The sequence below is a fragment of the Arachis hypogaea genome, chromosome 3 (genome assembly GCF_003086295.3).
Source record: "Arachis hypogaea cultivar Tifrunner chromosome 3, arahy.Tifrunner.gnm2.J5K5, whole genome shotgun sequence".
Taxonomy (NCBI): domain Eukaryota; kingdom Viridiplantae; phylum Streptophyta; class Magnoliopsida; order Fabales; family Fabaceae; genus Arachis; species Arachis hypogaea.
Genome location: NC_092038.1, coordinates 134,575,425 through 134,601,259, shown reverse-complemented (window position 1 = coordinate 134,601,259; position 25,835 = coordinate 134,575,425). Strand labels below are relative to the sequence as shown.

Here is a 25,835-nt window from a genome sequence, read left to right as displayed (position 1 = left end):
TAAGCAGCCCAAATGGTATAATAAAAATATAACAAGGCTGATGGAAAAATAATCAAGCTCAGCCCAAAAGAAACAAAGCCAAAGGATCTGATGGGCCAACCGGGTTGCTTTATGGAAATTCAATCCAAACCCGTATCCATCTCACAAGGCTTCTTTTGTAAGATTGAAGTCTTCTCCCTCTTGAAGTGCAACGTTCTTCTACTCTCTGACCAAGTCAAATCAACTTCACAAAAAGTAAGAAAGAGAAGAAAAGCTTCCTACATAAGCCAGTAACCAAAGAAGCAAGAAAGAGAAAAACTAAGCTTGAAGCACAGAAGCTAAAGCAGAAAATCTAATCCAAATCAAGCTTAGGATAAAGGTAATCCATCTCATCTTGCATGCATCAGATCTTCATCCCCTCTTCCCAACTCTTTGCACTATCCGAAAATGGCATTCAAGGGAAAGTTGATATCTGTTCTTCACTGCTACAAATCCACGGTCACAAGAGATTCTTGGGGACCAAGTTGCATTTCTATGGTTCAGATTTGGTTGACCATGAGAAGATTTCCATGGTTACTGTTTTGTGGCTTTCGGTCAAAATGAGGAAGTCAGAGGGAAAGTTTCTTCTCTGAGGATTAAGGTGAAAAAGTAAATATGTGGCTTGGTGAAGCTCCAGGCTCAAGGTGTTGACCTTGGAAGAAGAACCAAGCAACATGCAAGGAGATAAGTAGAAGCTTGTTGTTCACTCAGAGAACAAGGAGAGAAAACCAGTGAATAGGGGTTATTGTTCTGAGAAAGCTCTTTGAAGAAGTTCAACTAACTGGACAGTGTAACCTAATCAAAGGTGCATTCCGCCAGTATGAAGAACTGAATCAGAGGCTTGCTAATCTGGTTTTTCGCATAGCACAGAGGCTGTTGATGAAGTCAATCTCCTTCATGTTTTACTGATTGTAATGTACTTTTCTAAGTTTATCTTTCTGTAATTTCTTGTGAGAAAAGGCATTGTGAGAAAGCTCAAGTAAAAGCCATGAGTGGAAAAAGGCTGAGTGATACACTTGAGAGAAAAGCCTAGAGTTATTTTCAAATTTCTTTAGGTGTGTTTATGTCTTGTATCTTGTATCTGTGAGGTATCCCTTTCTTAGTTGGGTTAGCACTAAGAGTGAATAGTTAGGTATTAGCATAGCCAATGTCAAGTTAGGTTAGAACTTGAGTGTGAAAGGATTGAGTCAATCCTGTGTTATTGGTGTATGTAATACTGTTAACTATAGTGAAATTCTTCCATTGTTGTGGATGAGACTGGATGTAGGTTGCATAGCACAAGGCAACCGAACCAGGATACATGCTGGTGTTAGCTTTTCTCTTCTCTGCTGTGTTCTGTTTTCTGATTTTCATGAGACAAAAATAAATTGTCTCATAAATTTCCGCTGCTAAGTTATAACAGGATCAGAATTGCAAATCTGTTTTAAAAGGGTAACAACAGCAACTAAAAGGAAGGCATAGATTCAACCCCCCATTCTCTAAGCCTACCACAACCTTCACAATGAAAAAGAAAAAAAATGAACAAACCAAAATTGAACTTAGGTGATTGAGGAGAAAATCAAACGCCTCGACAGATAACCTTGATGGAGGTGCCGGCGGTGGCTACGAACTCATTCTCTCTAATCTCAAAAGCTATGGCGTGTAGATGAAGGAAACAACACATTGACATAGAAGCTTGATGGCGACAATGACGAGGACATGAATGGCGACAGTGGCGAGCTTACTCTCTCTCTGATCTCGAACACTAAAGCGAGCTCGACGGTGATAATGGAGAAGAGATGAATGTGGTGGCAATAGATCTAGGGTTTCAAATCTCACATAAACATTGATTTGGATTTTGGACGATTTTGGACTTGAGATTTTTAAATTTTAACTAACAGTAATTAATGGGAGTTTTAGATGATGCCACAAATAAAATAGATTGGGGAGGTTTTAAAAAATCTCCATAAAAAATTCCATAAATAAATAGAAATCTTGTAGTGTGATGGATAACTGTTTTCTTTATCTTTGAGAATTTGTTGGGATCTATCTTTTAGGAGAAATAGAGATAGTAGGAGAAATTCGAAAAGACAGTTATTTATTTGAATAACGTTAGTATTTGTGGCTGTGTTCGACCTCTTTAAAAAGGTTGGATAAATAGTAGAGACTACCCTTTTTAAGTGAAACTTTTCGTAACAAATTATAATTTTGATATATTCATAATTAACTCAATACTGATCTTGAATACAATTTATAATAAATATATTGAATTATAAATGTTTTAAAAATATTTGTTCTTTAACAAATGTTTATCTTTAACCCTAACTTGCTAGTAAAATACTTACGTACATAAAAATTATTATTATTATTATTATTATTATTATTATTATTATTATTATTATTATTATTATTATTATTATTTTGGTATATCAAGTGGTGTTTGAATTTTTGGTGATACCCAAAAAAAAAAAGACATATTTAAAAGTTTAGTATAATTTAAAGAAATAATTAAAAGCAAAAATTTTAAATTATTTTCACAATCTCCATCATTTTTTAAGAGACTTCTGTAATTTGTACTTCTAGAATAGGTACAACCAAGGTTAAGAAAACTGGACCGGTCATCAAATCGCTCTAGTCACTGATTTACTAGTTTACTGGTCTAACTGGTGGTTCAACTGGAAAAACCATTTTAGAATAGAATAATAAATAAATTATAAATACACATCCTAAAATATAATTATAGTCTAATATAAATCTTAAAATATCTTCAAAATTTAAAACACTACATAAAATATCATCAACCAAATACATATGATCTTATCAAAATCAAAACTCAAAAGTTAAATAGTAATAAAAGCATATCTAAATATTAAAACCAGAAGAAGCAGATGCTTGGCTAAGAACTATATATACTGCAATGTTTCATAAGGCCTAAACATTAAAACCAAGGTAATAATAATAATGCTACAACTTTTAATTACAATATAAAAATTTATATAGACAGGATTCTCTCTATAGGTGACAAAAACATAACTAATCACTACTTTCCTCTTATGCCATATGCACAGAAGTTGATAGAATACAAGAAAGAAAGAATAGGAACTTGAGATTTGAGAAGGCATATGGGATATAAGAAAAAAGAAGACAGAACAAATAAACCCTATGATCATTAAACTAAACAACTAAAAACCAAAAATAATTTGACAATTGCAGGAATAATACTTATGATAAACTGTGTATACTATAAACAAACATTAATAAATTGGTTGTCCTACACAATTAATAGGAACTATTATTCTACTACCCTAGTTCCAAATGCTTCTCTTTTTAGATCCCCCAACAGTATAACAAAATTATCTTTGTGAGCTGTTCACATCCTTGTTGGGATTTAATTACAAAGGTGTGAAATATGGTGTCATTTGCAGCTGCGAGTTTTGAATCAATAACATTGATTTGTGCCTCTTGGAATGTTTGGATCACTCTTGAAACCGGATGAGAATCAAGAGGGCAACTCACCCTAACAATCACCTCATCCTGTGCTGCTTCAATATCCACATCAGCATTAACAAAACAGAGTAACAAATTAACAATTACAAAGTAACAAATTAAACAAGGTAACAAATTAACAGTTACAGAGCAGCAAAAGTGCAAAACACTAAATTGAAGACCGAAGAAATTGAACAGAAATCAAAGTTCCCAGAATTGGCTGTTGATCCCAAATTTTCATTGCATTGGCAGCCATTCAACACAACACAATTCTGCCTAGTGCCTATAGCATTCAGCCATTCAACACAACACAAAAACATCAATTGGCTGGAAAACACCAAAACAGCAAGACACATTAGGCGTTCTAAAGCAGCAAAACACCAAAACAATACAACATCAACATTAGGCGTTCTGGAATCAGAACCATACATTCTAACATAGAAGATGAAAGTATGAAACAGATAAAATGAAACAGAGGATTCACTCACCTGGGTGCTGACGAAGCGAAGACCAGCAACGACGAAGGAAGAGGCCAGCGAAGACGAAGCGGCGGTGCTGAGGAGCAGGCGACGACGGTGGCAGCCTGAGGAACACGGGGACGCTGGGAGCCTGGGAATGCTTCAGAAGGGGCTAGGCTGAGATGAATGAACGGGCGAACTGGGGAAGAGACCACGCGACGGTGGTGGTAGTCACGACCAGCAAACCCCGGCGACGGCGGTGGCGACTGGGCTGGGGTTTTCGAATGCTTCAGAAGGGGCTAGGGTTCACCGTTCACGCCTATAATCTGGAGTAAGACTGAGATGAATGAACAGAAGAAGAGATCACGCGACGGTGGCATCTGGGCTGGGGTTTTCGAATGCTTCAGAGGGTTAGGGTAGGGTGTGAGAGTAACTGAGCAAGAGACAGTGAGAGTGAGACTGCGATTTGGGAATGGGGAAGAAGGGGCCAAGGGGGGTTCCGAATGGCAACAGGTCAGGCGAGTCGGGCGGGTTGGGTTTCAGTTTTTTATTTTTAAAAATACCATTAAAAACGGCGCCGTTTAAGTTTTTTAGAAGAACCGACCGGTCACCGATTTGGTCCAACTGGCCGGTTTTAACCGGTTCAGCAATTTTTTTCTGCCGGTTAATACAGGAAGACCGGACCGCATACATTGTCGGTTCGCAATTAAACTGGTTGAACCAGTCGATCCGGTCTGATTTTCAGAACCTGGCTACAACACGCTGTCTTGAAAACGACTTGCACTCCAATTTTTTCTTTAAAAAAAAAGGTGTAGCAGCTGCGAAATATCAAATATGTTTATATCATTATATTATCTCTATCGTTTCCAACACAAATAAAAAATTACACGCTACCTTGGTGAGGTGAGGAGAAAGGAGTGGGGATATAGAAGTAAATCAAGTCATTTTAAACATGAATTCAACAGAACCATATATACAACTCTTTTATCTTAACAAAAAAATTGAAATGAAGTGAAAATTTTATGGTGCTATGTTTTTTTTCTTCTCTTGTTTTCTTTTATCTACTAATATATTTTGTATTTTATTTTATTCGGTGAAAATTTAAATGTAGTTAATTTTATGTGAGTTGAATAATTAAAAATTAAATCAATTTTGGTTGGTCGAATAGTTAATTCACTCATCCACTTAAATAAGTGTTGGAAGTTCGAATACCGTCTCGTACATTCTTAGATAGAGTTTAAATTTACGACAGATTAGTTTATTTTATTTTTAAAAGAAATTGTATTTTTTTTTTTTCAAAAATTCATATTTTTACACAAATTTTTATGTCTTGGTTTATTGGTTATAATAATTTTTTGTATTAATTTTATAGATATTTTTTATTTTAAAAAAGAAAAAGTATAGATAGACGATGAAAATACTAAACAATATGAACAATGAATACGTCAAAGTTCAATTCAATAGGTATTCAGATGATTATGTTCATTATTTTTAATTGGATGGTTATTCTTTTGATTTGATATACTCATGCACAGATAATAATAGCTAGATGTTCAATTCACTAGATGTGCAGATAATTATCTTAATAAGATTTATAAAGTAATTTAGAGATAGAGTATTTTTTACTTTATTGGATCAATTCTAAAATCCTTTATTCACATTATTTACAAAAGTCTACCTAACAAAATCCTTTAAAAAATAAAAAAATTTGTGAAGACTTATTAATTACAAATCGATTACAAAAACACTCCTTTAAAAATACAGCACTGTTTATTGCTCTCATAGAAACCGGAAAGACGAAACTTTAATTTGTGCACACTAGCTTTGATATGCTCTCATCATTAATAATAGGGAACATGTAATGAAAATGATTTCACTTCCTTTTCTCCAAGAACTGGTAACTTTTCTTAGAGGGCGGCGAAGCATATGAACCTTTAGACGGTTGTGAGGTTAACAATGAGAATGTGATGTTTCCTTGTTGGTTATTATTAAGAGCAGAGGATGCATAACAATCTGCATGTAAAGGTTGTTGAAAAATAATGGGCATGCAATTTTGTTGGTAGGGATAATAATTCCCTTGATGATATTGAATCAGTGGTTGCTTTCCATTCTTATTATTATTAAGGTTCCAATAATAACGAGACGATGATGAGTCTTGAGTGCTATACTGCAATGGAGAGAAAGTGGTAGTAGTTGAGGAAAAATCAAGATTTGTTGGTGAATACTTTGGTATGGAAGATGATGATGAAGTTGGAGGTTTAGTAATGAGGTCAAGAGTTATTGTGGGGTGAAAGTTATTATTTGAGATCATGGAAGAGTTGAACAAGTAGAATTGTTGTGGTCTTATTAGGGTAGTATTATTATTAGGGTTGATAATGGTTGTTGTTTCTGAATTGGGTACAAGGCCTTGTTGTGACGAGGAGGAGGACAAGGAGGAAGATTGAAGAACGGAAGCGGCGGCTGAAGTTGCAGACGCCATTGGAGTGGCTGAAGAAGGAAGTGGATGGTTGTGAGTTCCTTCATAGGTTGTAATCAGGATTGACATGTCTTGAGCACATCTTTGAACCTGACCTCATCAAAATATACTTCAGAAGCAATCATACAATAATTAAGCTTTGATTAATTGTTAGCATTGTTATGGTTTATTAATTTACAATCATGTTTGGAGATAATAAAAATCAGTTTAAATTTATCTTATTTATTATTTATAAAATTAATAAATAATATTAAATAAAATAAATTTAGACTATTTGAACAGATTTATTATTATCTCTACCATAATAAAATGATTATATATTTACACAAAGATTTAATATATATTTAACTAAATTATTTGATATAACATATTTTTATGTTTTTTTGTAATTTTAAAATAAAAATATCTTTAGTTAAATAGTTATTTCGATAATGTCACAGAAATAAAAAAAAATTTATTTTATTTAATATTTATTAATTATTATAATAATTAATAAATATTACATAAGATTATTTTTTTAATTAATTTATTTGTTATTAAATATTTTCGTTTGTAAAATTGGTATTTGTTAATTGTAGAATTAATTAATATTAGCATGTATGATATATGAGTAACTCATATATATATATACCTGTTTTCTTACGGGACAAGATGAAGAGACAGTGCATCGGTAGTATGAACGAGGACATGGATTTCCTTTTGCTATCTTCTGTCCATATTTTCTCCATTGGCATCCATCATTCATCTGTGAAAAATATTATTACAATTTCAGTTTTGATAGCACAGAAAGAGTTATATTATGTATCAGTCAAGACTAGTATACCTTCTACTAAGACTACTAAAAAATTTAATATTAAAAAAAATATATTCTAAAAAAAACATACCACTTTCAATGTACATAAGCTAAGAGTGATCCATACATAGATGATAATAGAGGTAAAAAATTAAAATCAAGGTAGCAAAAATAATTGAAATTTTAATTAATTGAAATCAGAAAATTATATAATTTAATAAAAAAATTGAATTATATATATTATTTGCATGTACCGTTTGTGTATCACATCTGGCTCTTATAGAAACCCTAGTCTTCTTGAGGCGAGTATTATGGTGATGATGATGAGATGCTTCATTTCCTTCGCCATTATTTTTTGTTGTCTTCAGAACTTTACTCGGTGGCCACATCTCGGTGAGTAGTTTTTCCTCTCTATTATTGGAAGCTGATGATGAGACTCCTAGAGAGAGTGACACAAGTTCTTCATCACTATCTTCATTATTATTATTGATGCCTTCTTTGGTGGTAGCTTCTTGCTTTTGTTGTTGAAGGATAATGTCAAACAAGTACTCCTTTTGCACTAATGATGATGAATCTTCATCATTTGCACCATTTCTCAATAATACTTCCAATTTTCCCATTCCCCCCTCAGTAGTGGATTCAATCTTTGGATCCTGATGCATATACATCCAAGTTTGATAACTATCATTGACTATATAGTAAATATTATAATTGGCAAATTTCCATATATATATATAATTTAAGGTATATAAGGTGGATTGGAAGATTTGGTATGCAATTTTGGTCCAATAATATCTTTAAAATATATACTTTTTGTTATATTTAAAGCTCAAATTCAAGAATCCTTAACTAAAAATGTAAGGTATTTATTATCTTCGTTAATCTCACACTTATTAATAGTAAATAAAAGGGTAACTTACCAAAAATGTTTTCAAATTTTGCTGTTCACAAAAATATTCTCAATTATTTAAAAATATAATAAAAATACACACCTATAAACTGAGATGTTTTATATTATTGGAGAATATTAGAATAATGTAATAATAGAATTTTTTATGTGATAAATGAGACTAACATTGACAAGTGAGTTACGTTATGTATTTTCGTTAATCAAGCAAATCTTTGATTATGTTTAAACATTTTTTGACACGTTTTTAAATTATTTAAAAATATTTTTGTTGATAATAAAATCCAAAAACATTAATATTTTGATTTTTTTTGTGGGTTAACGTAGATAAAAAAATAAATAGACTCTGTCCCGCAAATATTTCACTCCCTTAAAAAATAAAACATTAAAATATCTGACATTCTTAACATTGGATATCTAAATTTTTCTGTCCATTATGGTCCGTAAAACTCAACAGAATTTAGTGACGTGAATGTCATTCTGCATACGTGGCCATTATAGAATCACACGTGGAGGGAAAGAAAAAGTTAAGGTTGTGAAACAAAAATTACTCCTAAACTCAAATGACGTCGTTTGACACTAAGCTCTCCAAGTTCGTCTCTTAGCTTGTCTGTAATTTCTATAAAACCACATTAAGACAATTTTTAGAAAATCTTAACAAATTATCAAATTTTACATATACACTCTATTTCTCACATACACTCTATTTCTATTATTGTGTTGATATGTTATGGGTTTTATAGGAATTACAAAAAATTTAGGGACGAACTTGGAAAGTTCTGTCTCAAATTACGTCACTTAAATTAGTGAAAATTTTTTTGTTTGGTAATTTTTTTATTCTATCTGCGTAAGTGTATGTGAGTCTATAATGGCCACGTACGCAGAACGACATCTATTGAATTTTACATATTAGGATGGACGAAAAAATCTACATGTTCAACGTTTAAAAAAATCAGAGACTTTAATATATTTTTTATTTTTTAAAGAGTTAAATGTTTACAAAATAAAAGGTTAAAGGTCTATTTATTTTTTGTCCCTTAATATCAATTAAATAGTTAATGATAATGGTTAGTCCTTAATACTTGAAAAGGCCAAGTTACGGTACTAATACAAGCCTCAATAAAAATATTTCTAAAAAATTAAAATGATAAAAACACTTTCAAGAATTTAAAAATATGGTAAAAAAAAAAATACAATTTTTAATAAATAAAAAATATCTTTTACATTACAAATGATTAACTTATGCATTTTATATAAATTTCTATGTGAACATTTAAAAAAAAATTAGAGTAAAATTTGACTTCTAAACCTCTTTTTTTTCTTATTTTAAAAAACCTTTTAGCCATTTATAAAAATAGAAAAATTCAATAAACATAAAATTGTTTAATTTTAAAGATAAAAATATTTTATTTTTATAATTATATTTTAAAAAATTCACATTAAATTCTAATATCAGAATCTTTTTAAGAATATATATATATATATAAGCAATCTTTGAGAAGTTATTTTTATGAGCACCGAAATTTTGTTGGAGATATACACTATACAATGAATACGACCTAGCTCTAAGCTGGAAGGTTGGACAACGAATAAGAAATCAACCATGCAATTTAGTTTTCTGTCGCCAGAAATATTAATATAATGCCCGACACAGCACGGTTTTTGTTCATTTGATGGATGGGTGTCGCACTGTCGCCTGAATGTTAACACTTTTTAGTGGGAAAAAAAATTGATTTGAATTGACGCAAATATAAGAAAAAAATATTAATTAAAATTCCTTCTAGATAAAAATACGTCTATACTACTAAATTTACGCTTCGAACTATTAAAAAAAAATTCTTTCGATATATCAATTGCATATAAAGGGTTTTTCTTTTAATAAATAAAAAAAATTATATTTACTATTTGATACAAATATCAGATTATTTACTTTTATACAAAATATTTTTTAATTTTGCAGCAAATACAATTTTGTTCACGAAAAAAAAAAGGAAAAAAAAATGTTCTCCTGAAAAACAAACAATGATTTTTCTCCTAATATGTATTCTTGTTTGTTTGGCCATATATATGCAGTTGCACAGCTTAGCGTGCTTAAGGGTAATTTAGACTTTAGAGCATATAATTTGTCTTTTGCATAGAATTAGAGCAAATAACAAAAGCGCTATGGGGAAAAAATAAAAAACCTTAAACCCTGTATAATTAATTACAGCCACTCTTAATTACTTTAGGGAAATAAAATACTTTACAACGAAAATAAGATTCAAAAATAATGAGTGAATCTCACTAGTTTAATTTGAACATACATGTTATTAGAAAGTTATTTTTAAAAACAATAGAAAGAATCGAAAAACCAATTCTCTTCCTCCAAAATTGCCAGCTATACTATAAACATAAAAAGCTGGAACTTTGTGAGGGGAAGCATTCTAATCAATAATATTTGGTAAATAAAAAATCAGCCAAAAAATTTAAATTTATTTTATTTTATAATAATTAATAAATACTAAATAAAATACATTTGAATTATTTTTTTTGTCTTTTAATATTACTGTTAATTAAAAGAATATTCATACTCATCAACAGGGAAAAGCAATATAGATGAGGAAATTAATTAAAGCATATTTTTCCAGCTATATCATTTCCTCTTTTGATTTTTGAGAGTGACATTCATGCATCATACAATATACAATGCATTTATTGTGTTTAAATAAAGTTACACTTCTTTTTTTTTTTTTTGTGCAAAAACCCTATGAAACTGTTAAGTGTTAATTATTATAGAAAATCAATAACTCATAAAATATAATCTAGCTATATCCAAGGGTTAGGATCATTTATGAAAAAGGGTAGCTATATAATCAAAGCATCATGAGCTAAATAACTAACCTTATTGCCACCGATTTCTTCATTATTATCCCCATTAGACTCCAATATGTTAAAATGATGATCCTCCATAAGTTTTTTTTTTTTTTTTTTGGTGTCAAATGGAAAACTTTTTAGCGTCAAATTTTCTCTTTATCATTTCCAGGAGCCTCGTTTTCTTTATATACTGAAAGCTTAGGACATGACTTCAATATAATATCATAAGCTGAAATTCAGATAGTGACTGTCACATTAATAATTAAATTAATATCAACAAGGCACAGGAAATTTCAGTTTAATTTTCTGCGTGATTTCATGTATATAAATAAACCAAAATAGAAATATTATTATAACTTAGGGTTTCAACATTAATAGTTATCAGATGCAATGGAGAATAGTTATCTAATTATTTAATTTTAGGGAAATTTAAAATTCCCATAGTTGGATACTGGTTGTTGAATGAGGGAATAAATTCCTACTAAGTATATGTGAGTCTCTCCAAGTTGGACCCATTAAAATCAATGGTCACCGTCCACCTATATAACGATAAATTCTTATTACCCGAAGAAAATAAAGCATTTTTATAAAATATACCCTTATTAAATTAGAATTGAATTGAAGAATATCCCTTTTAGTAAAATGTCACATAAATGCCGATCCCAGTCCAAGTTCACCTGATGTATTCATAATCCTTTTTTTTTTTTTAATGTGATAGGGTATTCATATCAATCCTTGACTATGGTGCTTTTGTATAATGTGAGTCTCCGTCAATTTTGATTTATATATACATTTAAACCTTGCTTAATTCCTTTTACTAGCTTATATATATACAAAAATACTATTTGATAGTATTCGTACACTAAAATCAGTTATTAATATATTTGTATATATATAAATACATATGTGATTTAATTTATTTTTAATACGTATTTATATTTTAACATGTATTTCATACTGATAGTTGACTTTGATAGTTAATTTTGGTATATACGTATCACAGTCAATATATATATATATACAATAAAAAGCATATATAGACAACACCTTTTCCATATCCTTCATTTCATAATAATAATAATTCAAAAAATTATTTTCAGGACATACCTCTTTGAATTAACTAAAAATTTAACTTCCTATCTCTTTTCCTAAATAAATATGTTTTCTCCCCCTCAATTGTGTCTTACATATATATGGGCCGGATAAAATAACACTAATCTAAGAATAAGCTACACGATGCAATTAATTAAGATGTCCGTATCTGAATTATTTTTAAATTTTTTGTAAAGTCGATTTAAGTTACATGCATGATTGTTGGCATGTTCCGATCACGATTTAATACTAAATCTTTATATTGAATCTTGATGCCTAGACTTCTAAGTAAACCACTCGCGGTAATATGAGTTGCTAAGTCTTGAATCTTGAATTTCATAAGATGTATGTTCAATATATATTATTCATTCATTCATTCATTAAATTCATATTAAATCCTATATCTTCGTTGCGAATGTTTGATTTCTCAATTAAGTACGTGTTTAATTAAGACTGGGCGTATAAGAGGTTAGGGTTTAATTTTTAAGTGATGGGTTGCAGATTTATTTCATATTTTTTTTTTTCAAAGTAAAAGTATATATATTCCCCTATACACCATACATATCTTTGACAAAGGACGTAGGTAAACACTAATTAAAGACTAAAGACCAAAACGCATCCTTTAATCTATCTTCACATTTGGTTGTCTTTGATTTGATTATCAAATTTTAGTTTTCAATATTTCATCGTATAATTTAAGTTGTTATGGACATGCATGATCCGTCTTATTAGGAGAATAACAAAAATTAACCAATAAAAAAATTTGCACATTTAAAGAACAAAAAAAAATTATAGAATAGTGTGTTAAAAATATAATCATTCACCTGTGTTTTTATATTTATTTTAATTTTTTTTTAAAATTTCATAATATAATATTAAAATTCTATAACCTAAAAATTTAGTCATTTAGAGTTTGATCTTTGTTGATTCTTAAAAAAAGTTCAACATAGCATTAATAATAAAATAATTCAAAATATAATAATAAAATTCAGACAAATGTAAAACAAGTTCTTACATTTTAACAATAATAATAATAATGATTATATTTATTGACTCTTGATTTTGGAGAAAAACGATGACTATAATAGTTGAGAGTATGTAGAAGTTAAGATATATATCCATCTCCACGTGGCATCATTACAAACATTAATTACCTAATTTCAACTATACCTAGGTCATAGTTAGTTACAAGCATAACTAATTAAGTTCCTTTATGAAGGTCATTATATCATTACTATCTCTGAAGAGTCATTTCTCTGCAGGCTGCAGCTATAATTTGCTATTGCATGCTTTTATAGCTACGGTAGTTAAATTATAATCCAAGCTAAGCTTTCAATAACTTCTTTGTTAATTAACTTTAGGGGCCGGCATCTCACACTATTATGTTAATACTCATCATAATCATTTTAAAATTTGTAGTTCATAATTAGAGTAAGCGAGAATGATGTGCGATCAGCAAAGTTGGAGAAAGCATAATCAATTATTAATTACCATTATTCGTGTGGTTTTATTAATTAAAAATCATGGTGCTGTTGACAAGTCAGAAGGAATATAATTAACCAACTCATCAGACTGCTAATTCATAATCATAAAACCACTAAAATCTTTAATCTCTAATTTGAAGCATTTATATATTATTTAAGATTCTTAATTTTTAAAGAAACCAGCACAGCTTTAACGTCTGAGTGGACCTAAATGTTATATTTTAAGTAAGTGGAAATATAATATAATATTAGGTACAAATAGATTTTTTTTTTTCTGAAATAAAATAAAAAAATTATTATTTATCCAAAAACAATTTTTAAACTTTAATTCTCCAAATACAATTTTTTTTGTTTAGAGCAAGTTCGCCTTACTCCGGCGAACTTCACAAATTTTTTTTAAAACCTGCGTTTTTATCCATATCATCGTCTCCAAAATATTATATAGATCTCCAAACAATATATACGAGTACACAAAAATACACAGACAACAAGCATGACTTCTTCAAAGATTTTTATTTAAAAAAACAAGTCATATTTAACAATAACAAGCATTATCATCGTCTCCAAACACTGGAATAAGCCCTATTTAACAAGGATTTTTTTAATTATAAATTAAAAAAATAACTATTTCCCAAAAATAAAATACGATTTATTTCTGTGTACTATTGTGTACTCTTTATATACTCTGGAGACGATAATAATGGTTACCATTGTTGACGTTTCAAACTCAATCTGATATAATGGTTACCATTGTTAATTTTTATAGAGTTCGCCGGGGTGCGGCGAACTTGCCCAAATATAAAAAAAAAAAATCTTATTTAAAAAATTAAAATTCAAAAATCGTGTTTAGAGAAATAATAATTTTTTTTATTTTATTTTAGTGAAAATTTCAGTACAAATATTGTCACATATATCATTAAATAACTTCTTTAAATTATAAATTTCACACACTTAATTATTTAAATGAAGTATTTCATTCTGATACGGTACCTGTATCCTCGGTCACCCGGAATACTCGGCACACAAATATCCGAGGCTGATGTCACGTTAAACAAGCTCGGAACAAAAGCAGATAAGCTCGGCCTCACCCATTCAAATAAAAGACACGTGCATCATAAAGCTCGGTCCCGTATCAGCCGTCCGAAAATCTCGGCACGTGATCAGGACCGAAACAGCATCACGCAACTGAAAATAGGAAACGTGCTAAACTAGTTTATAGCACCAAAACAGAATATCTCAACTAACCTATAAACTAGAACTTATCCACTAACGGGCAGAAGACAACTTCTATAAAACCTAGCTAACATGCTTGGCTAGGTCTCAGGTTCCACTATCAGTTTTCACATTTACTTATTCACTCTCACTTAATTACTCTCTCTCTTTTCTGAGACTATTACTAACTTGAGCGTCGGAGTATCTTTTGCAGGTATTCCCGCCGCGGTGTTTGTCCATCGGCCGACGTAAAGCTCTTCCTCTCTGTTGACGACCCACTCGGAAGTGCTTAAGCTCGGCCTACCCAGTGTTCAGGACGAATCACTTGGCGCCCACCGTGGGGCCGGAGTACATCTAACCCCACTGTTTCCTTTGTTTAGTCTTTCACCTTATTTTGCAGGATCCCCGATCCTCGGACATGGCTGACAAGGAAAATCCACAACTTTCACAGGATGACCTCCTAGCTCAGATCGCTGAGCTTCAGGCGGAGGTACGAAGGATAGCCGAGCTCTCAACACAAAGTAATGGAGAGAACTCCAAGGGCTCAGCTCAAAGTACGGCGGACCCTTTAAACATCGTCCCGCCAAAGGAAAAGCTCACCCTCGACAACCCCTTCTCCGAGGAGATCACGAATTACCAGATGCCAAAAAACTTTGCGCTACCCACCGCGCTGGAGCCGTACAAGGGATTCGGCGACCCCCGAGCCCATGTGAAGAAGTTCCAATCGATGATGTTCTTCAACGGCCCGAACAATGAGCCCGTCCTCTGTCGAGCATTTCCCACTTACCTAGATGGTGCAGCGTTACTCTGGTTTTCTAAACTTTCTGCAGGTTCGATCTCCTCCTTTGAAGACCTCGCCAGATCATTTATTGATTACTTCGCTGCATCAAGAATATATGTACATGGCTCGGACTTTCTCGGCACCATCAAACAAGGTCAGCACGAGAGTCTGAAAGACTACATGACCAGATTCGCTGACGCCACTATGGAGATCCAAGACTTGGACCCAGCCGTTCACTTGCATGCTCTCAAGGCCGGCCTCAGACCTGGCAAGTTTCGGGAGACCATTGCCATAACAAAGCCAAAGACGCTAGAGGAATTCCGAGAAAGGGCGGCTGGGCAAATGGAGATCGAAGAACTCCGAGAAGCCCAGAAATCAGACAAACAGCCACATCGGAGAGATGAGGAAAGGACTTTCAGATCGCCAGGCAACAGGGACACAAAGAAACCTCCTAAGCCCGCGTCAAAGTACAACACATACACCAGATTTAACACCCGAAGAGAGAACATCATCAGAGAGATTCTCAACGCCAGAATCATAAAACCACCGGCCCGAGCAGGGAATTACCAGGATCAACGATTCGTGGACAAAACAAAACATTGTGCCTTCCACCGAAAGTTCGGTCATACCACAGATGACTGCATCGTCGCGAAGGACCTCCTGGAAAGACTAGCACGCCAAGGTCTCCTGGACAAATACATTGAAACCAGGAAGGGCAGAGGAGGAAACTCGGACAGGGCAGAGCATAAGCAAGCAACGGCTGACGACAAAAAAGAGAGGACGACTCCTGACCCGCCAAGAGGAGTCATCAACCACATATCAGGAGGATTCGCAGGCGGAGGAGAAACAAGCTCGGCCAGGAAGCGGAGCTATAGAGCGATGATGGCAATCGAAGGAACCATACAGCCGAAGAAGGGCAAAGAACCAGACGTCACAATATCCTTCAACCAAACAGACTTCAAATCAGCAAGCCCTAACCTCGACGACCCCGTGGTAATTTCCATCCAGGTCGGAGAACTGTTGGTAAGAAAGACATTATTAGATCCAGGTAGTAGTGCTGACGTTTTATTCTACTCTACTTTCACAAAAATGAAATTATCAGAGAAATTGATACAACCCTCCTCTGGAGAGCTAATTGGGTTCTCCGGAGAAAGAGTCCCCATCATGGGGCATATATGGCTAAAGACCACAATGGGAGAGATCCCTATGTCAAAATCAATTGATATTCAATATCTAATAGTAAAATGTTACAGCCCTTATAATATTATACTGGGGAGACCCGCACTGAACATATTCAGGGCAGTGGTGTCCACATTACATCTGTGTGTCAAGTTTCCAGTGCAGGAAAACAAGATCGCTACGGTGCATGCTGACCATCAAGAAGCTCGGCAATGCTATAACGCTGGTCTAAAACCAGACCAAACAAAACAGGAAGCTCGGCCCCAGGTCCAAGCCATCCAAACGTCTGCCAACACAGCAACACTAACCGATCTTGACCCAAGGGAAGACCTCGGCGAAAGACCTCGGCCGACGGACAATCTTCAACAAGTAACACTAACAGCAGACGACAACCAATGCACATATGTTGGAGAAGCCTTAGAAGGGGCAGACCGAGCAAAGCTCATTCGCATACTACGTCAGAACGCCGACCTTTTCGCATGGACGCCAGACGACATGCCTGGAATAAATCCAGAGGTCATCTGCCATAAGCTAGCAATTGACAAAACAGTCCAACCAGTTGCACAAAAGAAAAGGAACCTCGGAGAAGAGAAAAAACAAGCAGCACTCGAAGAAACCCAGAAGCTCCTCAACGCAGGCTTCATCAGAGAAATTCGCTTCACCACATGGTTGTCCAACGTGGTAATGGTAAGAAAGAACTCAGGTAAATGGCGCATGTGCGTCGACTTCACAAACTTAAATAAAGCTTGCCCAAAAGATGCATATCCACTGCCTTGCATTGATAAATTAGTTGATAATGCCTCTGGTTATAAAGCTTTGAGTTTTATGGATGCATACTCTGGATATAACCAGATTCTAATGCACCCAGAAGACCAAAGCAAAACAGCTTTTATAACAGAACACGGGAATTTTTGTTACAAGGTAATGCCCTTTGGCCTAAAGAATGCAGGTGCGACATATCAAAGGCTAATGGACAAAGTGTTCCAACAACAGATAGGCCGCAATATGGAGGTCTACGTAGATGACATGGTAGCAAAAACACCTTCGCAGGGGTCACACTGTGACGACCTAGTAGAAATCTTCAGACAACTCCGAGCATATAACATGAGACTCAATCCAGATAAATGCGCGTTTGGAGTACAAGGAGGGAAGTTCCTGGGATTCATGTTAACATCTCGAGGCATCGAGGCCAACCCAGAAAAGTGCAGGGCCGTGCTGAACATGGCAAGCCCAAAAACGGTAAAGGAAGTCCAGCAACTTGCAGGACGAATAGCTGCCCTGTCACGTTTCCTACCTGCAGTGGCAAACCGATCTTATCACTTTTTCCAGACATTCTCTAAAGGCAGGAAGTTCAACTGGACAGACGAATGCGAAAATGCTTTCACCGAACTTAAACAACACTTAACATCACCACCAATCCTCCAAAGACCAGAGACAGGTAACCCACTGTATTTATACCTATCAGTATCTAACCATGCTATAAGCTCGGTTTTAGTAACAGAAACAGGAAGAAAGCAAAACCCAGTATACTTCATCAGTAGGGTGCTACAACCAACAGAAACAAGGTACCTGAAGATAGAACAACTGGCGCTAGCACTAATCACCACAGCAAGAAGACTGCGGCACTATTTTCAAAGCCACACAATCATAGTACGAACGAACCAACCGCTAAGGCAGATATTAACCAGACCCGAGCTCGCCGGCAGATTGATAAAATGGTCGGTTGAGCTCTCCGAGTTCGACATCCAGTACGAACCAAGGAAAACACTGAAGTCACAGGTGCTAGCCGACTTTATATCGGAAATGACTAATGATACACATAATACAGAAGTCAGTTGGAGCATACATGTAGATGGAGCGTCAAACAAAGAAGGCAGTGGGGCAGGAATACTACTAAAAGAGGGAGACAAGGTGGTGGCCGAGCAGTCACTACAGTTCCGCTTCAACGCAAGCAACAATCAGGCAGAATATGAGGCCCTACTTGCTGGACTAAAGCTCGCCCTACAACTACAAATACCTCGAATAACAGCCTACTGTGATTCTTCCTTAGTGGTACATCAAATAAAGGGCGAGTTTCAGGTAAAAGATCCTTTGTTAGAGAAATATTGGCTCGTAACAAAGGATCTAATTTCAAAATTTAAAGAATTTGATATTATCCATGTAAACCGAGAACAAAACACCAGGGCCGATGTGTTATCTAAGCTAGCCACAACTCGGCAAGCCGAAAACACATCGGCACTGTCCCAGCTAACACTTAACAGACCAAGTTTTGAACAGGATACGATTCTAAGTATTACACAGGTCTCAGACTGGCGAACACCTTTTCTCGATTACATCAATACAGGCACCATTCCAAAAGGTGAGCCAAACTTGCCGCTCTTCAGAAGAAGAGAAAGCTTCTATACAATGCTCGGAAACACCTTATATAGGCGAGGACATTCACAACCACTGCTCAAGTGCATCAGCAAAGAGGAAGCCGAGGAGGTTATGGCTGAAACGCATGAAGGAGTCTGTGGCAACCATATCGGCGGCCGAGCATTAGCAGCAAAGATCTTGCGAACAGGATACTATTGGCCGACGATAAAACGGGACTGCATCACAAAAGTCAAAGCATGTGATAATTGTCAAAAGCATGCCACCCTCTCAGAGACCCCAGCCGAAGAGCTCCATACCATAGAGGTAAGCTGGCCTTTCGATAGGTGGGGATTGGATATCCTCGGACCCTTTCCGAAAGCGCCAGGCCAGGTAAAATTCCTCTTAGTGTCAATCGATTATTTCTCTAAGTGGATAGAAGCACAACCACTAGCACACATAACATCAGAAAAAGTGCGATCTTTTCTATGGAAAAATATCATATGCAGATTCGGTATCCCAAGAGAAATAATCTCAGATAACGGAAGACAATTTACAGACCATAAGCTCGCCGCCTTTCTGACAAACTTTAACATCAAACATCACTTCAGCTCAGTAGAGCACCCGCAAACTAACGGACAAGTTGAATCAGCTAATAGAATTATCTTGCAGGGATTAAAGAAAAAGCTCGGCGAAGCTAAAGGGGAGTGGGCCGACCTCATTCCAGAAATTCTATGGAGTTACAACACCAGCATACAATCTGCCACAGGGGAAACTCCCTTCAAATTGGTATATGGCGCAGAAGCGCTCATTCCAGTAGAAGTCAGCATCCCAACACTAAGGACCGAGCTCTATAATCAACCAAACAATCAACAAGCTCGGTCAGTCGAACTGGACCTCGTAGAAGAAGACAGAGACATCTCCGCCATAAAGCAGCGAGCCAGAAAACAATACCTAGAGCAAAGACACCACAAAAGAGTAGTCCACAGGTCTTTCAACAATGGAGACCTTGTACTCAGACGAACAGAGGATGCACGGAAACCACCAGCACATGGCAAATTAGCGGCAAATTGGGAAGGTCCCTTCCGAGTTCTCCAAAACCTCGGAAAGGGGGCTTACAAACTAGAAACCCTTAGAGGAGAACAACTCCCAGGAACATGGAATGTCTCCTCTTTAAGAAAATATCAGTCATGACATAGCCTGTATAATAGCGAATGATGGTACTCTTTTTCCCTCCGACGGTTTTTTCCCAAAACACAAGGGTTTTACTCGGAAAGGGTTTTAACGAGGCCAGACGCAACAAATCATTGTACCCATACAACTTAATGTGTTCTCATTTTGACAGTTAGCATACGTTTCAGTTAGTAAACACTTCAAATTATCCGAGCATAATCCTCGGAACCTTACCATCACGAGCCGAGCATACTCCTCGGAAAATTACCAGCATAAGAATAAGTCAAAGTTTATCTAATTAAACTGATCCGAGCTTCATACTCGGAATTCCACATGCACATACCGAGCACAATACTCGGACAAGTAAAAACTAGCATTTTTTAACATTTTATCTCTACCAAACATTCCATCAAAGGAACGTTTGAAATTAATTCGAGCTCCACACTCGAAGAGAGACACACGCGTTCCGAGCATGATCCCCGGAGAAGCACAAGATAAACAAAATATTTTAAAGCAAATCCTAAAGGATCACTCTACCAGACACCTTATGTTTGAGCTACTGCTCTCTTTACCAACAATCATCAAACGCGAACATAATTGCAACCACAACACAACATATGCTTTTCATCATTGCAAGAGCATCATATTTCATAAAGTCAAAACCACAAAATTACAACACTAGAGCACCCGCTCTTATTTCTTAACAACTTTGTTCAAAAGAAATGACTTACACTTACACTCGATTGTTTTCAAAAAGATAATCATACCCAAGACATCAGAAAATGTCATCATCAAGCCGAGCTATATGCTCGGAAAACAAAAGTATCGCAACCGAATTACATACTCGGTACCCAAAATGTTATCGCCAAATATTCGAAAACATAGTTCAAGATAAAACAACCACAAGTTTCAAGCATGCTACAAATATACAAAATAAACAAGATCAAATACTAAAAGCCTAGTCTGCCTTGTCACCTATGCTAGATCCCTCACTCTCACCAGCACCTTCATCTTCAACAAGTTCACCGTTAACAACCACTTTCATGACATCAAGTTTTGAAGGATCAGCTTCCGGACACACCACCTTGACTTGGGAAACAGCACGGTCAAACCCTTGGGCAAAAGCCTCATAAACTCCTCCTTCCAACTCTTTGACCCTAGCAGAGAGCTGATCGTTCTCAGATTCCACAACCTTCAATTTTTCAGACAAAGACTTTTGAAGTTTTTTCTCATCGGCCAACTCCAACTCCTTTTTCTCCATAGAAGCAACAAGCTCAGCGATTTTCTGATCTTTTTCCTGAATGATCCCAGACAGCTCTTCTACACGGGAAGCTTCCATCTGCTCCCGATCCAGGGCAAGCTCCTGTGCTCGGCCAATGGCAACAATCCGAGCACCAATCACCTACGACAATAAAACAATATAATAAGAGACATCAAAAAGCCACAACCATAAACAAAATAAACTATACCTGCAGAAACCGACTAACACCAGCTCGGCCGACTTCCTCAATCATTTTCATATCGTCCGGAAAACAACACAGTTCGTCAGCCATAGTACTGAAAGGATACAACTTTGCCCACAGAGACCTAGCGTGCTCATTCTCGTCATAACCGTGAAGCCTTTTCTGCGACTCGTATGCAGACTCAACCTTCTCCAAAATCATAGAAGACTCCCCCTTACCCTCCAAAACCTCGGCAAGGCTGCCCTGGGCTTGTCCCCTCTTCCTCTTATGTTTCGGCCCAGGATGAATCAAGGCAGCTACACCTTTTCCAGCATTCGAAGACACCTCCTTTTCACCTTTCTTGCGCTGATTGAAGAAAGATTTCAGGCCCGCGGTTGTAATGGCAGGAGCCCTCTCGGCTGCAAAACAAAAACAAGCAAATAAAAACCAGAAGGAGCACCTTATAAAGGAAAGACAGAAGCATGGCAAATTACGTTACCTATGTGATCATAAACAGCCTGTCTATTAGTATCCCATTTCAACATCTCGGCAATCGATAACAACCCCTTCGGACCCAATGATTTAAATAAAAAGCTCATCATAATATCATCATCTGGATGCCTATCATCTACGTCTAATACCTGATAAGGTTCGGGACACCAAGACAAGGGGAACTTTTCGACCAAGTGCTCATTCAAATAGAAGGGAAACTCCTCGGGCACACTCCTCACCTTAACAAACATCGACTTAAAATCCTTAAAAGAAGATTTATACAGACCAAAGATAGCCCGACGCGGATAACTACTAAGATTTACCCATAACCCACGTCCCACCCCCTTAGCTTGAAACAACGAGAAGAAAAGCCTCAGAGAAGGGGGGTAATCTAATAACCCCATCAATACCTCGAAAGCCCGTACAAAACCCCAAGAATTCGGGTGCAGCTGGGTAGGGGCGCAGTTCAACCAGTATAAGACCCCACATTCAAATTCGGTAAAAGGCAGTTTGACCCCCAATTCGGTAAACAAACAGCTATACATATAAAAGAAAGACCAATCCCTCAACTGGTCACAGACTCGGTCCTCTTTACCACACGGCAACAACTCTATCCTAATGTTACTACCCTTTCTAACCCACAAGTCTGACCCCAGTAACTTTACTGACTCCTCATTATCAAACTGAGATGCATATTCCCTCACCCTGGCATCAACCCACCCACACGGATCAACCACATCACAGTTCTCCATTGCAGACAAAGAAAGGAAAAAATAAAGCACAAGAAGGAAGAAAAAAACGTGAATTCAACACTGACCTTTGCTAGACATTCTCAGACAAACCAAACCAAAACTCCTTTTCTCCAGAAAACAGCAGCAAATAGCATTTACAAAAAGCAAAGGTAATAAAGGAATAAGCCCAGTAACCTAAACGGTTACACAAAAATCCCACATTAAATCCTCGTCGTCAAAAAAGAGGGGAATTTAATGACCTCCAAATCCGACGGACAGGGGTACCTAGGGATGCGGGGCACGTTTCACGTCAATCATGTCAAGAGGCGCGAAGAACGAAGCAAGTATTAAACACATAGAAAACCGTTTCGTAGTCCAAACAAGACCAAGCCGAGCTTGGGGGCTACAGCGACCATATGCGACAAACAAATTCGGCAACCGAGGATCCAATACTCTTGGTCCAAAAGCTCGCCTTAGTCCTGTCCACACCAAGGCAAGCTTGGGGGCTATGATACGGTACCTGTATCCTCGGTCACCCGGAATACTCGGCACACAAATATCCGAGGCTGATGTCACGTTAAACAAGCTCGGAACAAAAGCAGATAAGCTCGGCCTCACCCATTCAAATAAAAGACACGTGCATCATAAAGCTCGGTCCCGTATCAGCCGTCCGAAAATCTCGGCACGTGATCAGGACCGAAACAGCATCACGCAACTGAAAATAGGAAACGTGCTAAACTAGTTTATAGCACCAAAACAGAATATCTCAACTAACCTATAAACTAGAACTTATCCACTAACGGGCAGAAGACAACTTCTATAAAACCTAGCTAACATGCTTGGCTAGGTCTCAGGTTCCACTATCAGTTTTCACATTTACTTATTCACTCTCACTTAATTACTCTCTCTCTTTTCTGAGACTATTACTAACTTGAGCGTCGGAGTATCTTTTGCAGGTATTTCCGCCGCGGTGTTTGTCCATCGGCCGACGTAAAGCTCTTCCTCTCTGTTGACGACCCACTCGGAAGTGCTTAAGCTCGGCCTACCCAGTGTTCAGGACGAATCACATTCATTATATAAATTGTATGAGATTTTACAAGGAAAAAAAAACTCTGATATCATGATAGAAATAAAAATAGAGATCATGCTAATTCAAAAGTTATTTCCATCCGATTAAACATAAAGAAGAAAAATTTGGGACTAAATATCATTCTACACCAATGCACAATGAATTGAAGTGATATGACACTAGTGCTGACCAAAATTTGAGACTTTGTTATTAGTTTTTTTTCTTCTTATATCAAAAACATTTGAGTTCTAGTTATGAGAGTAGGGATGTGATTGACGCAAGGCAGAAGCAGAAACTGCTTGTCAAAAGAATCAGTGGCTGGTGGGTGTGGATTTTTCCCTCAAAAACCTCCTTGCTCCAATCGGTCCAAAAGCAAAAGCTGCTCCAATCTTTCCAGAACTTGCTCCAATCTGTCCAGAAGTTACTCTAGCAATTTCACTGTAAATTTATCAATGAAAAAATAAATAAATTAACACTTTTGACAATAAAAAATATAGGAAAATAAATGTAACATAGTCCTAATTGCAAAATAAATGTGGTTGTAAGGCGAATATAGGAAAATAAATGTGGTTGCAAAATAAAAAATATAGGAAAATAAATGTAACATAGTCTTAATTTAAGGTAGCCACTCAAATGAAGACATTTTCATCTTAAAATGATAGTTAGGATATTTTTTTATGTCCACGGACAAGGGTTAATCTATCGCAAGTCGAAACTTCATTTAAGAGTTTGTGGTTGTAAGGCGGGATTCAAATATTCGATATTAATAAGCTAATCACGAAATCATCCCAAATTAGTTATGATAAGTTGATAACTAAGATGTTAATATGTATTATGTTAAACAGTTTGATCGGACATGTCAAATTATGTAACAGCTTTTCGATGATTATCATCACATGAAAATATTTTCAAACGATTATTCATCTAACTTAAAATCATGAATGGTCAATTGAAAATTAAGGCTTACTCGGTAATAGCAGAGGTGAAGTCGCTGGAGACGGCATAGGGATCAGGAAAATAAGCTTTTTGGTTTTCTATTTTAGCAACCTCAGCTCTTTGCCACCAATAAGGATCAAAGTCTCTGGTTATATCCTTGATATACGCATCGGTTTCTAGGATGTTGGCATACATAGTGGGAATGCAGGTTAGTGCCAACAAAAGAATTGGCAACAAAACTTGAATTTTTGATGCCATGGCTAGAGCTTTTATTTTATTTTATTGAGAAGAAAAAAAAAATTATTGTAAAAAGACGCCTTGCCTAGGGACTCCTTGTTAATTAACAAGAAGTTAAAAACAAAGCTCCCCATGTTAGAATGAAAGATTTGATATTTATATGGTAATGGGCAGTAGAAAGCACCATAAACGAGTGTTGTGGATGTCCAATTATTTAGGTTGAGATTGGTGCAAATTTGGTAGAGGCCTAAGAAAGTGCCTAAAAGAAAGGGTTATCTTTTTGTCAAATGCATGATTTTGAGGTTATTAGTGTTTTAAGGATTAATGTTTTGCTATTTTGCTCCTTTCCCTCTATCATCTCTTGCTTGACTGAAATCTTTCAATCCAACTTAGAACTTTATTTTGCTATTTTTTCCAAACACTTTTTAAGTCTTTCTTTTTTTAAACTTGCTTGAGACTTGAGAGATCTGTTTTTCTTTAATTAGAGTTTGAATCTATAAAATTGCAAAAAGTAATAAACTATATCCTCACCCCCCCCCCCTCCCCTTTTTACTTTTTTATATCCTCATTCTTCTTTCCATTGTGTTTTTGAAAAAAAAAAAAAAACAAAACAAAAACAAAACCATAGTTATATATTCATATATTATTATTCTCTTAAATCTTTCCAATTGATACTTCTAAGTTA

General features: G+C 35.5%; 3 protein-coding genes and 1 long non-coding RNA gene across 4 annotated transcripts; 1 reads left to right on the top strand and 3 right to left on the bottom strand.

Moving 5' to 3' along the window:
• Positions 1–5,689: 5,689 nt before the first annotated feature.
• On the bottom strand, positions 5,690–11,066 carry LOC112736072 (uncharacterized). The gene is made up of 4 exons (XM_025785426.2): positions 10,998–11,066; positions 7,465–7,863; positions 7,049–7,162; positions 5,690–6,507 (listed from the first exon to the last, which is right to left on the bottom strand). Exons 1-4 carry the CDS (start codon positions 11,064–11,066, stop codon positions 5,815–5,817), a joined length of 1,275 nt encoding a protein of 424 aa, XP_025641211.2. The 3' UTR covers positions 5,690–5,814.
• Positions 11,067–15,176: 4,110 nt separating this feature from the next.
• On the top strand, positions 15,177–20,264 carry LOC112735547 (uncharacterized). Its single transcript, XM_025785079.1, has 2 exons — positions 15,177–17,405; positions 17,571–20,264. Exons 1-2 carry the CDS (start codon positions 15,177–15,179, stop codon positions 20,262–20,264), a joined length of 4,923 nt encoding a protein of 1,640 aa, XP_025640864.1.
• Positions 20,265–21,201: 937 nt separating this feature from the next.
• Positions 21,202–23,081, bottom strand: LOC140183636 (uncharacterized). Its single transcript, XM_072232098.1, has 3 exons — positions 22,185–23,081; positions 21,713–22,104; positions 21,202–21,645 (listed from the first exon to the last, which is right to left on the bottom strand). The coding sequence occupies exons 1-3, from the start codon at positions 22,927–22,929 to the stop codon at positions 21,202–21,204; spliced, it is 1,581 nt and encodes a 526-aa protein (XP_072088199.1). The 5' UTR covers positions 22,930–23,081.
• A 975-nt stretch (positions 23,082–24,056) lies between these two features.
• LOC112734041 (uncharacterized) lies at positions 24,057–25,688 on the bottom strand. The gene is made up of 2 exons (XR_011877745.1): positions 24,945–25,688; positions 24,057–24,415 (listed from the first exon to the last, which is right to left on the bottom strand). It is a non-coding gene; the product is annotated as an uncharacterized lncRNA (long non-coding RNA).
• Between the last annotated feature and the right edge of the window lie 147 nt (positions 25,689–25,835).